Source organism: Pseudorca crassidens, chromosome 5, assembly GCF_039906515.1.
Source record: "Pseudorca crassidens isolate mPseCra1 chromosome 5, mPseCra1.hap1, whole genome shotgun sequence".
Lineage (NCBI taxonomy): Eukaryota > Metazoa > Chordata > Mammalia > Artiodactyla > Delphinidae > Pseudorca > Pseudorca crassidens.
The window spans coordinates 13,322,232-13,335,349 of NC_090300.1; the positions used below are offsets into that span (position 1 = coordinate 13,322,232).

The 13,118-nt window shown below is 36.6% G+C and overlaps 1 protein-coding gene across 6 annotated transcripts in view; it reads left to right on the forward strand.

Annotated features, from left to right (window-relative positions):
- Positions 1–13,118, forward strand: part of TBC1D5 (TBC1 domain family member 5) — a 541,587-nt gene that overhangs the window by 194,460 nt on the left and 334,009 nt on the right. For all 6 annotated transcript variants that reach the window (XM_067737391.1, XM_067737392.1, XM_067737390.1 and 3 more), the window contains one exon: positions 10,400–10,531. In XM_067737391.1, coding sequence (XP_067593492.1) covers positions 10,435–10,531 — 97 coding nt within the window. In that variant the 5' untranslated portion in view covers positions 10,400–10,434. The remainder of the gene's footprint in view (positions 1–10,399; positions 10,532–13,118) is intronic.

Genomic DNA, 13,118 nt, shown 5'->3' on the forward strand with positions numbered 1-13,118 from the left:
TTCATAGAATTTATCACAGGGGGTGATGGACGCTAAACAAAACACGAGTAAGTTTGTACTGTGTGAGGTAGTGATACACATTATAAGTAAAGCTGGGTAATGGGATGAAGAGTAAGGGAGGGTGTGTGCCGAGTGTGGCCCTGTGATCATGGGTCACCTAACAAATGAGGTGACGGTTGAACCTGGACTTTGAAAGGCAGTGTGGGAGAGCCATCTCTGAGGATGGATACCTCACGGAAGTGTTTCGGAACTGAGGAAAGTATTATACAAAGGCCCCCGGCAGCAAGAACTTGCCTAGCACATGTGAGGAGCTGCCAAGAGGCCATTAGTGCTGGAGAGCCTGAGTAGCAGGGGCAGGGGAGCTGTAGGGTAAAAGCTCAGAAGAAGCAGTGCTGGGGGCAAGATCCTGTGGAGTCCGGTGAAGACTTTTTGTTTTCTTCTGAGTGAGATGAGAAGCCAGTGGAAAGCTTTGAGCAGAGGTGAGGCACGAGCTGAGTTAAAATCTGAGATGGATCACACAGGCTGCCGTGGGTCAATGGACCGTAGATGACCAGCCAGGTTGGAAACAGGGAGCCGTATTGGAGGAAATTAAATAGTCCGAGCCGGGGCTGGCAGTGACCTGGGTCAGGGTGGTTGTGGTACAGAACGGCCTAATGCTTGATTTTGTTTGGAAGGTAGAACCAGCAAGATTTGCCAGTGGATTAGATACGCTCCAGGAAAAGCTTTCTGCGCTGCCCTGAATGTGAGCAGATAACTGAAGGATATTAAGGGGCAGAGCGTCCCAGCAGAGGAAATGGGGTTGTGCGAAGACCTAAAGTGGCGCTGCGCTGGATTTTTTTTTTTTTTTTTTTTTTTTTTTTTTGCTGTACGCGGGCCTCCCACTGTTGTGGCCTCTCCTGTTGCGGAGCACAGGCTCCGGACGCGCACGCTCAGCGGCCATGGCTCACGGGCCCAGCCGCTCCGCGGCATGTGGGATCTTCCCAGACCGGGGCACGAACCGGCGTCCCCTGCATCGGCAGGTGGACTCTCAACCACTGCGCCACCAGGGAAGCCCCCCGAGCTGGATTTTTGTTTAAGGAATAGAAAGAAGTCCTGTGTGGCCAGAGCATCCTGACCGAGGGGAGAGTGGGGTCAGAGGGTTAGGCGTGGGTCTGGATCCAGGGCCTCTTAACAAGAGTTTGGATTTTATGCTAAGTACGTTGGGAAACAGTTTACAGTGGAAAAAAATCGCATTGGATGTTGTGTGGTAATGGACTGTAGGAGGTGGGTATGCTAGGCTGTGAAATCTGGCAGTAACAGGAAATCTCAGTTGGGTTATACAGTAAGGATTCTGTTACTGCTTATAGCAAGATGGCTAGAGGTAGGGTAAATCTAGGTTGGTTAATCCACTGCTATTAAGAGTCTTTGTAACTGAGAGAAAAACCTCTAGAAGCCTTTGGGCAACTTCCATTCACATCGAATGGCTCATCCCAACCAATCTGACACAGGAAATGGGACCATCATGATTGGCTTAGACCAATTATAACTACCCCCCTGGGTATCTCTCCAGGAGCACTTGGACCGGAACAAAATTTGAATTTTGTCGGAAAGGCAATCAACACTGTTGACAGCAGCAAGGAAGAATGTAAGCTGGGAGACCAGTTAGGGGGAGGTATTGCCAGAGTGTCAGTGAGAGATGAATCAACAATTAGGGGGTTAGGAGTGGTCACACTACAGAGGGGAAGCAAAAACTTGAATAAAATTTTTTTACTGGGCTTCCCTGGTGGCGCAGTGGTTGAGAGTCCGCCTGCCGATGCAGGGGACGCGGGTTCGTGCCCCGGTCCCGGAGGATCCCACGTGCCACGGAGCGGCTGGGCCCGTGAGCCGTGGCTGCTGAGCCTGCGCGTCCGGAGCCTGTGCTCCGCAGCGGGAGAGGCCACAACAGTGAGAGGCCCGCGTACCGAAAAAAAATATATATATATATATTTTACTTTCTACTGAAGTCTTCAATTACATACCTTCTCTCTGTAAGAAAAATCTGTACTAATGCTATTGACCAAAATGTATTTAGAACAAACGTAGTTCTTCATATTCTAACTACTAGCATTTATTGCTTAATATTGTCCTGCAGGCAGGCTCCTGTGGTCCATCACATGAGGGAAATGCTGCTATGGAGGAGCAGGGAGAAATGACTTCTGGCATTGGTCCACAGAGGAAAAGATAGGTGTTCAGATTATGTCTGGGATTTAGAAAAGTGAATGGGAAAGGCCTCATCAGGAGGGGAAGAGGTATGAATAAAACTGCGGAGGGAGGAAAGTATAGATGTTTTTGTGTAGGCTACTTTGGCTAGAGAGGATCAGGTGATGCTTCTGAGCAGCTGGCCTCCCCTCAGTGATGCTACTTGGAACTGCAGTGATTGGTGTAATATGAATCATAGCATTGCGGGATTTAAGTAATTCACAGTTTTGGCTGTTTGATAGTGACTCCAAAGGTCATGTGGCTTACTCATAAATTATAATTTTGCTGAGGCATATATAAACTCTGTCTGCATCCATAGCTTACTTGTTATTTTCTTTTCTCTCTAGATACGCATTTATTCTCAGATGGTGATTTGGGAGGGCACATATACCCTGTAAATATAAAGGGCCTATGAACTTTTAATCCTAGATTTTGCAAAGCTTGTATGGGAGAAAAGTAAGCTAGAATGCTTTGCCTTACAAGCATACCTCGTTTTATTGTGTTTTGCAGATCGTGGTGTTTTTTAACAAATTTGAGGGTTTGTGGCAACCCTGCGTTGTCAGCTGATAATTAACATATTTTAGCAATAAAATATTTTTAATTAAGGTATGTACATTTTTTAGACAGGCTATTGCACACATAATAGAATGCAGTATAGCATAAACATAACTTTCCAATTCACCAGGAAACCAAAATATTCCAGTGACTCTATTGCGATACTTGCTTTATTGCAGTGGTCTGGAACCGAACCCGCAGTATCTCCAACGTCTGCCAGAGCATTATATTTAACGTAACAATAAAGAAAACTTTTCATCCTATAAATCCTGAGGTGATTTTGCCACTAACAGCTCTGTGACTCTAAGTTCTCTAACTTCTCTGTGGTTGCCTAATCATAAAAGGGGATAATGAAGAGTGTCTGCCACACAGAGGAATTTGTAAGGTTGAAATGTAAAAGTGCCTAAACAGTGCCTGCTTCCCAATAAATGCTATGTTTTTGCTATTATTATTGTTTAATTAAAAGTACTGTTTTAAGTAACGTTTCTTTGGGTTTCGCAGCCCTACCACTTACTAATAGCCAAGGGATAAATATAAGATCCCCACGGACTTTCAGACGAGTCTCCTCACAGTTGCTCATAGGCTTCTGGATACAACTCAGGCCTCCCCAGGCTTGCACCAAGGGGATTTTTTTTTTTCGGTACACGGACCTCTCACTGTCGTGGCCTCTCCCGTTGTGGAGCACAGGCGCCGGACGCGCAGGCTCAGCGGCCATGGCTCACGGGCCTAGACTGCTCCGCGGCATGTGGGATCTTCCCGGACCGGGACACGAACCCGTGTCCCCTGCATCGGCAGGCGGACTCTCAACCACTGCGCCACCAGGGAAGCCCCCAAGGGGATGTTTTTTGTTTGTTTTTTGACCAAAATGTTTGATTTGATGTGATGCTTATGCGAAGAGTAGCCATTTATTTCTTTTCCTTGTTCTTAACATCATCATCAGTTTAACGTAATTGACCAAGTTACTGTGATTGTTTTCTCTTTTTATTTTCTTTTTTGCTCATTCTTCCTGAACTCCTAATTGTTGTAGTTCTCTTGATTTTATGAAAAGCTGACCGAATAGCGTAAAGGCTAGAGGTGGTGTCTATACATATAAAATACGGCAATAGCAATGGAAGGCTATAATAAATGAAACGCTTGGTTACTAGGCTGAGCTGCTTTCTCAGTCTTTGCTTTGTGAGCATGTATTCAAGAGAACTCTGAAACCACGTGAGCATACATGCTGGAGAGCTTTTTGTCAGGCCACTTTAGCTCTTTATAATGCTCAATTTCCTCTTGTGTATATGGTCACAACTGCCACGTTCTATTACTTTATAGCATTTGGATATTGAAAGGCCAAACATATTCCTATTTTGTAATATAAAATATTTAAGACCACCTGTGAACCTTTCGTATCTTCTACATGTTTCTGATTGTGTGTATCGTTTGTGAATCTGGTATATTTATAGTGGATTGTTTACCCTAAAATTCTTGTTCTAATAGCCTGTTAATTTTAAGGATTGAATCTGTGTTAATTTTCTTTTGATCATTGTTCTCAGTGTGTAGACCCTCATTGTAGTCCTATACCTACACTGAGGTATTTAATAGACAGCACTTGAATAATACAATTGTGTGGTTGGTAAAAATGCATTAGGGTTTCAGGATTTTACCAATGGGTGATTTTTAATATTGAATGACGTGTATTAAGATAAACGCTTTTATATATAATTTATTTGGCATTGTAAATGCATTTATCTTGTGAGAAACAGACCCCCTGTTGTCAGATGAAGTATTCTGGAAAGGTTTAGAGTAAATAAATAATAAAACTACTTTGATATACAATCTAACCAATATTAAATATTAAGACTTTCAGATGATTGATTTTAATACTTAATTAACTTATTTAAAGTCCAGTGTAGCACTCTTGCATTCAAGATTGACAGAATTTAAAAATGGAACTTCATCCTTTGTCTTTGTTTTCTTTCTCATTTCTTTTTCTTTCTTCCTTGCTCCTTTTCTACCTCCTTCTCCCCCTTGTAACTTAAGACTTTAAAACATCATTATTCCTGACCATCAAATTTACCTCTAGCTACCAATATTTCTAAATAAAAGTTTTTGTTTTTTTGTTTTTTGCCAATTCTACAGGTAATGGTCCATTACTCTCTTAATTACAAAAAATCTAGCTTCTATCAGTTTCTTGCTTTTGTAGGCAAGATGTCATATTTTAGGTTACATACCCATCATGGTGAATGCATACTACCTGTAACAGTCATTCATGCTGTATGCTCTCGCCCTTTTATAATTGTGCTCTGAAAATAGTTCATTTAAGCTCTTTGATATGCTTTTCTTACAAGAGATATCTTTATGTAAAGTAATATTACTCTGTAACTTCAGTGTTTGACTTCTAAGTTTACCATCAGGCAAGAATATAAATGAATGGAGTATGCTTATATGAGCTTTTCTGAATACGGATGTCTTTAGAAGACACAATTCAGAATGCTAATTCTATGCCTATGTAATAGAAACAGTGATAGAATGAATATAAGCTGAAATACGTAGAACTTCAGATTCAGAGAGAATAAACTATTTTCCTAGAGGTTTTGTTTATATGATGCCATTTTAAAAGTGAGAAGTTTTATTCAGCTAACCTTTTGTTTTGTCTGTATCATGCTAATAATTTGAAATTTTCGCTTACAGACTGCTTGTGTTGCTTCAGTTTACATGGAAAATAGATTATTCTGAAATTTAGTTAACATACTTTAAGACTATCTTCCAAGCTTTAGTGCTGAACTCCTACCCTTTCATTAAATACTATTTTCACAAGACTTCCCTTCTTTCAGACAGATCACTTTTATCTTAAGATTTAATACTGCAAGAACTAGATATGTGAAGCCACTACAACTGTCCTAAGATTAGTCTGGGATTTTAAATGGCACTTTCAGCCTAATGTGTCAGTTCCTGTGACCAGGATGGCAGTAAAACCATGCTGCACAACCAGTTTTGAGTTTTGTGAATGTTGAGTTCATGTGCAGTAGGAACTTTGTTATTTATAGTAAGCGTAGCAAAGAAGGGATATCTCCTTTCTCAGGTCTTAGAAGGTATATTGCTGTGCTTTCTGAATTAGAAAAAATAAGATTGCTTTTATTTTTTAAAATTCTTTACCATTTTTGTCAGTCAGAGAAATTCTAGAGACAACTTGGCATTATTTAAGAAAACTGAACTCCATCCATTATGGATTTGAGTAGTCATTTACTAAGATACATATTTTTGGTCATTATATATATTTTTCTACATATATGTCTAGCTTCTGTGTAGAGAAGATTAAGGCATAGCAAGTATACAAACATAAGATGCAGTGGTCCACTGTGAGTTTCAAAATGTTTATACCATTTTGACTTTTATAGGGGTTATCTTAAAATCTTCAGACCACAAAAAATTCCCTTAAGTATTTGAATTTTTATTAAATATTTTCTTATAGTCTGATATTCATAGATACAAAATTTATTCAAAATAGTGATTAAAACAAATATAGATACATTTGTTTAAAAACCTTTGCTATTCTGCTTTATTTTTGGTTGTTGTTATAGTCACAGAACACAAATTGGAAAAATTACTTCATATTTGAAAGCAACGTTGTATTGTGATTTTATAAGGTAATCACAGTAGCAGTAACCAACAAAGTTAAATATTCTTTTATTTTCTAAAAAGCAAAAATAGCCCTTTGTATTTAAAACAACAAAAAACAAAACAGCGCCTACTTATTAAGTTACTTCTGAACTAGATTGTTATTTAAATCTACGATTAAAAGAAAATTAAGGATATTGTCCCAACTTTTTCTTCAACGTATTTCTTGAAAATAACTCATTACTATTCAGCAGGTTTGCTTTACTTGACAATAAAAGCATCTCAGTGACTCAATTTCAACCTATAGGCATGATTAATTAGCATATAGTAGATGCCTGATTCTCTAGAATGGTTGTAGACTGGTATGTTTGGTAAACTTTGTATTCTGTTTATTGGGTGTTACCACAGACATCTCAATTTCTAAAGAATTATTATTAAAGCTAAAATCAGTGAATGACTTGAAGTTAACTTTCTCTAAGGAGTTTAAAAGACCTTAAGTCTCTTTGAGCATCTTGAGTGAATACTTGAACATCGTCATGTTGTATTTTATTTTAGCCATAGAGGGGGTTTTTTTTCTTCTGATGTTCCTTTTTGAAATACACTTTGATATCAGTTTCCTTGTTGTTTGTCTATTTCTCATAGAGTTTAAAATATATAACATCTCCTTATTTATATATTTTAGGTATATGAAGTCTAACAGAAGTATATACTATAAAAATGAGAAATGATATGAAAACATAGTATAGGATATTAAAGAAATTTTAAGGAAGTCTGGCAGTTAACTTGCAATACTCATTTCAAATGTTTACCCTTGTATTTTTAAAGAGTATGACAAAGTGTATAGAGAATATGAATTTTACATTAAAATAGTTGTCCATGGTCAAATACAGTTTTGACATGTGTTTAATCAGTTCCACACAGTTTCTTTCTTTCTTTCTTTCTTTTTTTATTATTTGCCAACACTTACAAGTAAAGAGATTTCACATAAAATTCTGGATTTCCAGTTTTTCTTGAAAATGTTGAAGCAGAGAAATGGATGTTCCAATAATTCACAGACCCGGTCCTCTTAGACCGCCTTGTTTTATGCCTCTCTTGTCTGTCTCATTGACTTAACAGGAGCCACGTGTAGTACTGAGTAGAGGGTGAGCTTTGGAGCCAGATAGGATGTGTTCACAGTCTGGCTGTTCAACACTTCCTAGTTGTGCGACTGTAAGCAAATTGCTTCATCTCTCTGTACCTCAGTTTTCTCTTTGGTAAAATGAAAATGATGGTGAAGATACATCATTGAGTTGTTGGGAGGATGAAATGTTGAGTATATGTGAAGTGTTTAGAGTAGTTTTTGTCATATATTCACTACTTAATAGATGTTAACTGTAATTAATAATGCTTTTTGCCTGACCCCATTAGGTGTTGGCATTTGGTGAGCCTTTCTTCTCCATAGTAGAGGATTTTATTTTTTAACCTGCTCATTCATTTGATCAGCAGAATGTATCAGATTCTATTTTATAATATAATTGCTTATCTACATTTTGCTCTCCTCTACCAGAGGGGCCCCCAACCCCCAGGCCATGGACCAGCAGCAGTCCGTGGCCTGTTAGCAACTGGGCTGCACGGCAGGAGGTGAGCAGCAGACAAGTGAGCAAAGCTTCATCTGTATTTACAGCCGCTCCCCATCACTCACATTACCACCTGAGCTCCACCTCCTGTCAGATCAGTGGCAGCGTTAGATTCTCATAGGAGCGGGATACCTTACTGTGAACTGCACGTGCAAGGGATCTAGGTTGCACATTCCTTATGAGAATCTAATGCCTGGTGATCAGAGGTAGAGCTGAGACAGTGATGCTAGCGCTGGAGAGCGGCTGCAAATACAGATTATCATTAGCAGAGAGGTTTGACTGCATAGAGACCATAATAAATCAATTGCTTGTAGACTCGTATCAAAACCCTATCAGTGAGTGGTAAGTGAAGACAAGCTCAGGGCCCCCACTGATTCTGCATTATGGTGAGTTGTATAATTATTTCATTATATATTACAATGTAATAATAACAGAAATAAAGCGCACAATAAATGTAATGTGCTTGAATCATCCCAACACCATCCCCCCTAACTCACCCCCCCACCCCCTCCCCCCTGTTCTGTGGAAAAATTGTCTTCCACAAAACCAGTCCCTGGTGCCAAGAAGGTTGGGGACTGCTGCTCTACTAGATTATATTCCCCAGAGTTCCTTCTGTATAGTTAGTGCTCCATATATGTTAATTGTACACATAAGAAACAAGAACTGACAATGGTTTAGCTTTATGGATTTAGGATTTATGGCTTTAGAAATTCTTACTCTGTTGGCAGCAAAAGTTCTGCTTTCCCAAGTGTTGATTTAGCCTAACCCTCTGCTTCTTTTGTTTTAACCATAAGCTGAGGGGGAAAGGATGTTAACATCTGATCTAAGAGTGAGGGTGGGTGAGAGTTGGAGGGTTCTGATAAAAATGAGAAAGTGTTCAAGAGTGCTTTTATGAAATGAGAGTTTTAGAAATTAAGTAAACAGGATAAAGGAGCATTTTGTGATAGGAAAAGACTGGTCAAGGATTTGTGTGTTCATGGGCTTCTCTGGTATTTTCCTCCGTAAGTGGAGACTATATCCTTTAAAATTACATACCCATTTTGGTTGGACTTGCTTTTCCAATTTAGCATTACACATTTCCTCTTCCTGTCCCCCCTGCTCTTAAAATTTAAAAGATTATGTTACTTACATTATTTTGGATGAAAAGTAGCAAACTCAGTCTATTATTTGGAAGATTCTGATTTGGGAAGTACAAATTCTCATTTGTACTTTATAGACATAAAAATATTATAAGTAGTTAGTGTAGTTTGGAAGTTCAAAAACAATTTAATTTCTAAAAAAATATTAGAATTATTTATAGAAATGAGAATTGAGGAGGAAAACCTTCAAAAAATGAGAAGACACAGGTGGTTATTTATATAATCTTGCCTTTGGAAGTGTAATACCAGAGGCAGAATCCATAAAGAAGATACAGATATATTTGGCTACATAAAAATGAAGAAGTTACTATCTCCACAAAAACTATATGTAATTTGAAGACAGACACACTCTGAGAAAAATATATGTAGCATATGACAAAGGAATTACTGCTTCCCACTGTTGATGAGGGTCCAGGGGAAATGAATTGTTCTATTATATACAAATCTTTCTAGAGCATAATTTGGCAAAACTTATCTTAAAATCTTATTTTTTAAAAATAAATATTTTGGTCCAGCAATTATGCTTATAGGATTTTATCCTAAGGAAATAATCATGGATACAGCACAGAGATATTACTGGAAGATATCCATTGTGAGGCTATTCATAGTGTTGGGGAACTAAAAGTATCCTAATTGTTTGCTAATAAGGAATTGGTTACATCAATTGTTATAGCTATATAAAGAATACCAGGGATCCATTAGAAGTGATAATACAGACTTTTTTATGGGAAGGAAAATACTCATGATAATTTATATAATCGGTATACTTAGCATGGTGGATCACATTAAACTATATGTATTTTAAATGCCCAGAAAGAATACATAGAATAAACTGAAATGTTAACAGTGGTGTTTTTAGCTAATATAATTACAAATGATTTCAGTTAGCTATATTTTCTATATTTTGAAAGTTCCTATAGTAAATGTGTATTATTTTGGCAGTAAAATGAAGGATATTATAAATGTGACAGTGATTTAACTTACAATTCAGCTTTTTGTGTAGAAGTTTACTGAAAATAAATGTAACTGAATGTTGAGGTAGAGGTTACCAGTGAAGTTCAGATTTGGGAAGAAATTGTTGAAATGAAAATCTTGTGCCACTTTTTCACTTCTTTTACATATATGCCTACCAATGTGTAGTAACAGTCCCTGGAGCCTGTGGAAAATTTGTTAATGTTTGTCATGCTCATTTAATCATTTTCCATTTTGCATTTATTCCCAGTCATAGCAGAAAAAAATTTATCATTTTTCTCCATATTTTTCATCTCCCAGGTGGTCACTCTTGGTGACATTGTCCAGTTCTCACAATGTATCATTCCTTATCTGAAACTAGACATCCTCTGCAGCCAGAAGAACAAGAAGTGGGCATTGACCCCTTGTTGAGTTACTCACACAAGCCTGGAGGTGAGTTTTGTATGCAGATAATTTTGAGGTTACTGGGAAACATAGCAGAGGGTCTCCAGCTAGCTCTGCCTGCCTTGTGTGTCATTCTCTAGAGAGGCTGAGCGGGAGAGCTTTAAGAACATTTCCCTGGATAGATATGGAGCGCTCTGACACTGATGGATTCCACAAAACGTCAACTTTTAATTATAGACAGACGCATTAGCTATAGCTAAGTGTTTAATGCACTGTGATTCTTTTTTAAAAAAATCATAAACTTAAACAGTTTATTGCTTTAGTATAAGAATGTTGAAATGCAAAATGGCCTTTTCTCAAACATCTTTTAAAGAAGTCTAAGCTCTTGGTGTTGATTTTTTGCAGGGATTTTTTTTTTCCTTCAGCAAGTTGAGATTATTACAGGATAAAGCACTTGCCTGATTATTCTTTTTGTTTTTTTTTTTAATAATTGGGATTTGTGTTTTACTTTTAAAGCTCTGTGTAGTGAAGTTGTTAAAACATCAACTGTATTCGGGGTCTGCCCTATAAAAATGTATTAAATGTATATGTATCAGAGCTTTGTATTATTTTCTCAGTATTAGTGATAACATAGTATCTTAGAAGGAAACAATGAGTTTGTGAGCATTCTTGACGCCTTTTCCTTATTTCAACTAATTCACTAAATATTTGCTAAAGTTGATTCATTGACTCAAGTAACTATTTGTAATTTTTCATTCAATACATGTATCAGGATTATAAGATCTATTTTAAGAAATTATAATTAGTCATATATTTTACATACTTCAAATATGATTTTTTTTCTGTATTGATGTAAATAAAGGTCTGCCATGAACTCTTGTTTGGGGAATTAAAAAAGAAATTGATACCTTAAGTAGTTATTTCTGTAGTATACATGCTATTGAGTTTATGGAGTGGGTTTATGTTTTTAGTGCATCTTTAATACCTTCCACATCATACAAATACCCTTGTTGTTTTTAATGAAAATAGCATGCAACTTATTTTCGTGATTTTATTTTTATATTTGTTTTTATTTAAACTGCTGTTTAAGGTTTTGATAATATGAAAAAATTATTTATGTCTAATTTCAGCATTTAAAGAATTTCAGTGGTAAGAATGATATAATCCTCCCTAGTGATGTTTTTTCTTAAATGTCATACCTATAAGAAGTACTCATAATGAAATAAGTCAAATTACTCTGCAAGCGCTTTGATAAGTGGATATTTTAAAAGTGAATATATTTTTGTGTTATCAGTATATGAAATATTTTCACCAAAATGTTCTGGTTTATATGCTTATTTTAGAACATAGGTTTTTTTTGTTGTTGTTTTGTTTTTTCCTTAAGTGCCTATTTTTCTCTGGACTAGTTCATTAAATATTGAGGTTCTTTTTTTTTAAACCGGTTAAAAAACATTTTAAATTAATTTTATCCTTTATTGTTTGTAGGAATGAGGAGTTACCTTTACTGAAAAGGCTTTTCGTTTATATCCTAGCCAACATTTCTATGACATACAAAGTTATTAGGACTGAATTGATGTTTAAAAGTGCCATTAATTCATTTACCCCAAATGTTCATTAACAATGTAAATGTATGCTGATGTTCTATAAGACAAGGAAGTGACTAATGACTCTTCCAACTAACAACACTTAAAATGAATAGAAACTTTAGATAGCTAATCTTGAAGTAATCAAGACCCTCATTCAGCTTGGCATCTCTGTATGCTCTAAAACAGCTGTCAACTGTTAAAAATATATACAAAACACACATACACGCACGCACATGCAGAAGAAAGATATGTAAATATCTAGTTCTTCAAAGCCGTAAAGGTTACTAACCGTAGTAGGTTTTGTGCATTGTATATGTAAATATTTTATATAAAGCATACATTTCATCTTAGGTTTTCTTTTTGCAGAAAACCGTGTGTTGCATTTTAATGGGGTTGTCATATTTACTTGAAAAATCACCACCTTTTTAGTATGTTGGTTTATTTTAATATATGTCTTTCTTGGGGTTCTCCACGTATTTGTAGCCTTTTACACAACTGAATGACTCATTTTGTAAGTAGTCAGACATTGGACTTAATCAGTGGTTTCCCTGTGTAGAAGTCCTGTTTTTCTGTTTGAGTTTTTAAAATTTCCTGTTGTATATTCCGTAAGTAAACAAATCTTTAATTTCTCAAATCTGAATTTTTAACATTTATAGAAAAACTGTACATTACTGAGTTAAATGATTCTGAGTATTCTGGAAAGGATTAGCAAAAATAGCCACATCATAGGTATGCTAGAGAGAAAATTACATATCATTGGTTTACTTTCATGGATGTTTGAGGAAAGTGGGTAAGGGCAGAAAAAAGAACTGTTTAGATATATATATGCAAAATCTTAGGGCGCATTTTCCATGTGAATTAACTGCTTTAATTTCTTTCTGAAATAGAAAGCAGCATAGAAAGTATGCTGTACTCTATTGCATTTGGTCATATACAAAAATTACCACCTTAAATTCCAAGATCTTTGATCAGAGGGTATTAATTAATAATTGACAAGTTACCTGTAATTCAATTGCAGCCATAAAAAAAAGTAAAACTGTTTTGTTCAG